The sequence below is a fragment of the Dromaius novaehollandiae genome, chromosome 3 (genome assembly GCF_036370855.1).
Source record: "Dromaius novaehollandiae isolate bDroNov1 chromosome 3, bDroNov1.hap1, whole genome shotgun sequence".
Classification (NCBI taxonomy): Eukaryota; Metazoa; Chordata; class Aves; order Casuariiformes; family Dromaiidae; genus Dromaius; species Dromaius novaehollandiae.
The window spans coordinates 99210929-99213875 of record NC_088100.1 but is presented as its reverse complement, the minus strand read 5'-3'; the positions used below and the strand labels follow the sequence as shown (position 1 = coordinate 99213875).

General features: G+C 49.7%; 1 protein-coding gene across 1 annotated transcript in view; it reads left to right on the top strand.

Annotated features, from left to right (window-relative positions):
* The first annotated feature begins 154 nt into the window (after nucleotides 1-154).
* Nucleotides 155-2947, top strand: part of CAMKMT (calmodulin-lysine N-methyltransferase) — a 223492-nt gene continuing 220699 nt past the window's right edge. The window contains exon 1 of the mRNA XM_026121168.2: nucleotides 155-284. Coding sequence (XP_025976953.2) covers nucleotides 213-284 — 72 coding nt within the window. The 5' untranslated portion in view covers nucleotides 155-212. The remainder of the gene's footprint in view (nucleotides 285-2947) is intronic.

The window sequence follows — 2947 nt, the reverse complement described above, 5'->3', positions numbered from 1 at the left end:
GGAGCGCGCCGGCACAGGCGCTTCTCCTGCCCTTAACAAAGATGGCCGCCCACTCCCCCTCCCGCGAGCCCTAGCCCGGCCGGTCCAGGCAGTTGCGGGCGGCTCGTGTGGTGCCGCTCCCGGCCGGCCAGGGCCGCCGCTCCTCACGCACGGAGCGGGGGGCTCTGCGCGTTGTCGCTGCGTCAGCTCCGGGCGCTGCGTACCGCCGCCGCATGGCCGAGGCTGCCGACTCCCCACGCCGCGCCGCGGGAGCGGCGAGAGCCCGCTGGCGGCTGCTCGGACAGGTAAGGGGAGCCCGCGGCGGCAGCGGGGGGTGCCTCTGCCGAGGGGCGCTGTCGTCCCGTTGCGGTGCGAGGGGAGGCGGCCGGGGCGGGTCGCTGCCGGCCCGGGGGGAGGCGGCGGTTGGGGCAACGGCCGCGCGCCCGGGCGGCGGCGCCAGCTCGGGCCGGCGCTAACGGCTCTGCGCCGCCGTTAGCTCGTAACGGCCGAGGGGCCGGGCTCTGCGCCGGCGAGGCGGGGCGGCGTGTGCCCCCGCGGGCTGCGCCCCGAGCTGCGGCGGCTGGAAGCGCCGCCGGCGCTGGGGGGCTCTGCGGAGAGCCTGGCGCCGCCGAGCCGAGCGGCTGCCCGGGGCTTTGCGCCTGCGGCGTGTCTGACAGGAGGACTGCGAGAGAGGTGTACCTGGCCTTGCGAGTAGCTTTGCAATACACCTTCTGAGCGGGGGAAAAAAAAAAGTACATATATATCTGTGTGTATGTATGCATATATATAGATGCAATATATGCATATGCACCTAGGTCTTTAAAGTGTGTCTAAATAGACTTCCAAAGCAGTCTGCCGTCTTCTAAATACTTTTCATGGGGGGGGGTATGGAGGGGGCAGAATGCTGTATGACACATCTAAGCGAACGGGCATTACTTGGGGCTTGTCAGGTTGTGCTTTGATGCTGTATACCGGTGTGGCTCAAGCTGGTCTGTGTACCTGCTGCCTAATTCCTGTGCTTTGGCCCCACAGTTGCACTTCATACAGCAGCATAGGGATCGGGTGTGATCCACACCCAAAAGCTCCCCTTGCAGCAAAGGTGGCCCTTTATCCCTCTGGGGCCACGGTCTGGTTAGCTGTGCAGCTGTACCTGGGAGAGGGGGTGGTGATGGTGAGGGGACAAGAGGAAGATGCAAACAAGTAGTTGTGCCAACACTTCTGGATGAAAAGTAGCTTGTGAGCCCCCCTCACTTTTTTGGACCCTTCAGGAGCGGTGCAAGGCCACACGTTGAAAATTATTCCTCTGTAGGTGAGCATACGTGTAAAGGCTTAAAAAATCTGAGTCTGTTTAATTTTTTATTATTGGAGGTGACATTTACAGCCTTAACTTAAACATTCAGTTTTGTGGAAATGGATGCCTGGATCTGCGCAGAGCTAGGTCTCTCTGAGCATTCACAGGGGCTGTGAAGGCACAGCGTAGGCCTGGAAGAAGGCAGTAAGTGGAGTGGGGCCTCATGAGAGCCATGTAGTTGGGTCAGGGCAGGGGGCACATCTGACTGCAATAGCGTAACAGAAAGGGAAGCCATGGAGAGGTTAATATTTTAATATTGACCTTTTCTTGGTGTGTCTTTTTGGATTTGTAAATTCCAGTCCTGTTCAACCGGGCAAACTTGTGTTTTATTATATGCTAAAGCAGGTAGGAGTATCAGTTTTTCTTTGTAGGCCTCTGTTCTAGTACAGTGTGTAAGGTGTACTCCACAGCAATACTATCTTTTATTTGTTTTCAGTGTATCACCTTTGGTATATCCCTGTCCCTTAAAAATCATAAGAAACTTTTCAGAACAATTGAGTAGGTGGGACAGGTGTGTTTGTGGGTATTTGGGGAGAAGGCTGCTGTTTCTTCTTCAAACTACCTGTATCTGTGACCTTTTCCTCTGCAGATTGCCTAGTTTTTCATGTTCTTCAGTTTTTCTGTCGATTGTGTATGGTACAGTGAACAAGGATCAATGTAATCTTAGTGGTACATCTGAAGTAAAAATCAGTTCTGCACTCTTTACTACAGTGATGCTCAGATATATCTATGGATTGGAAGAAGGCGTCAACCTTCCTTTATATCCTCCTGTAAAGGAGCACAGTTGAAGTATTTCTGACAGGGCTTTTAAAAATGCTTTTCATACTGCTTATAATAACCCCTTACTTGAAATCAGTTCTGTGGTGTGCGTATATATTGAATTTACTTTTATTCAGTGCATACACAAATTGATTTGCTATGGTACAGACACTTGAGTGTGTGCTAGCTGATTTTAATTAAGAAAAAAGCCCTTTTATCAGGTATCCTGTGAAGCTAGCATAAAGAACTAGGGTTTTGCATATATGGTTTTTTAATCAATAAAATGTTTTATGTATGCATTGGGTTTGAAGTTTGGCAATATTTTTAAACTTGGCTTGTCAGAATCACAGAAAATATTCTTTGCTAATGAAACGCTATGGTAAGTTACATGTGTAGTATGCATTGTAAGTGGAGTAAATTCTGTAATGCTGTGTTTGAACTTCTTCAGTCTGTACAATGGATGGCATTGTCCATAGTATTTAACAGGGAAGTTGGAGAAATAGGCATATGCCAGGTTTGATAATGTGCCTCTTGTGGTGTGGGGGAAAAGAAGAGATTTGGATCCCACCATCCTTGCTCCCTGTAGAAAGTTTAATTAAAAACTTTTTTCTGAAATCTATAAGCTTAATGTATTGTGCTGTTATCTTCCTCTTGCTCTTCTTCTCACAGCCCTTCTCATAGAAATTTTATGTGATCATCCACTAATTTACTTTTATTCCCAGAATCGAAAAATAGATACTAAATGAGGATAGGGCATTGGCTGTATTTTGGCTGAACTGAAAAACTTCATTAGAAGTTTTTTTTCTCTTCCCGCTTCTATATCTGTAAATGGTGCCCATGCTCCAAATCTTTTTCCAT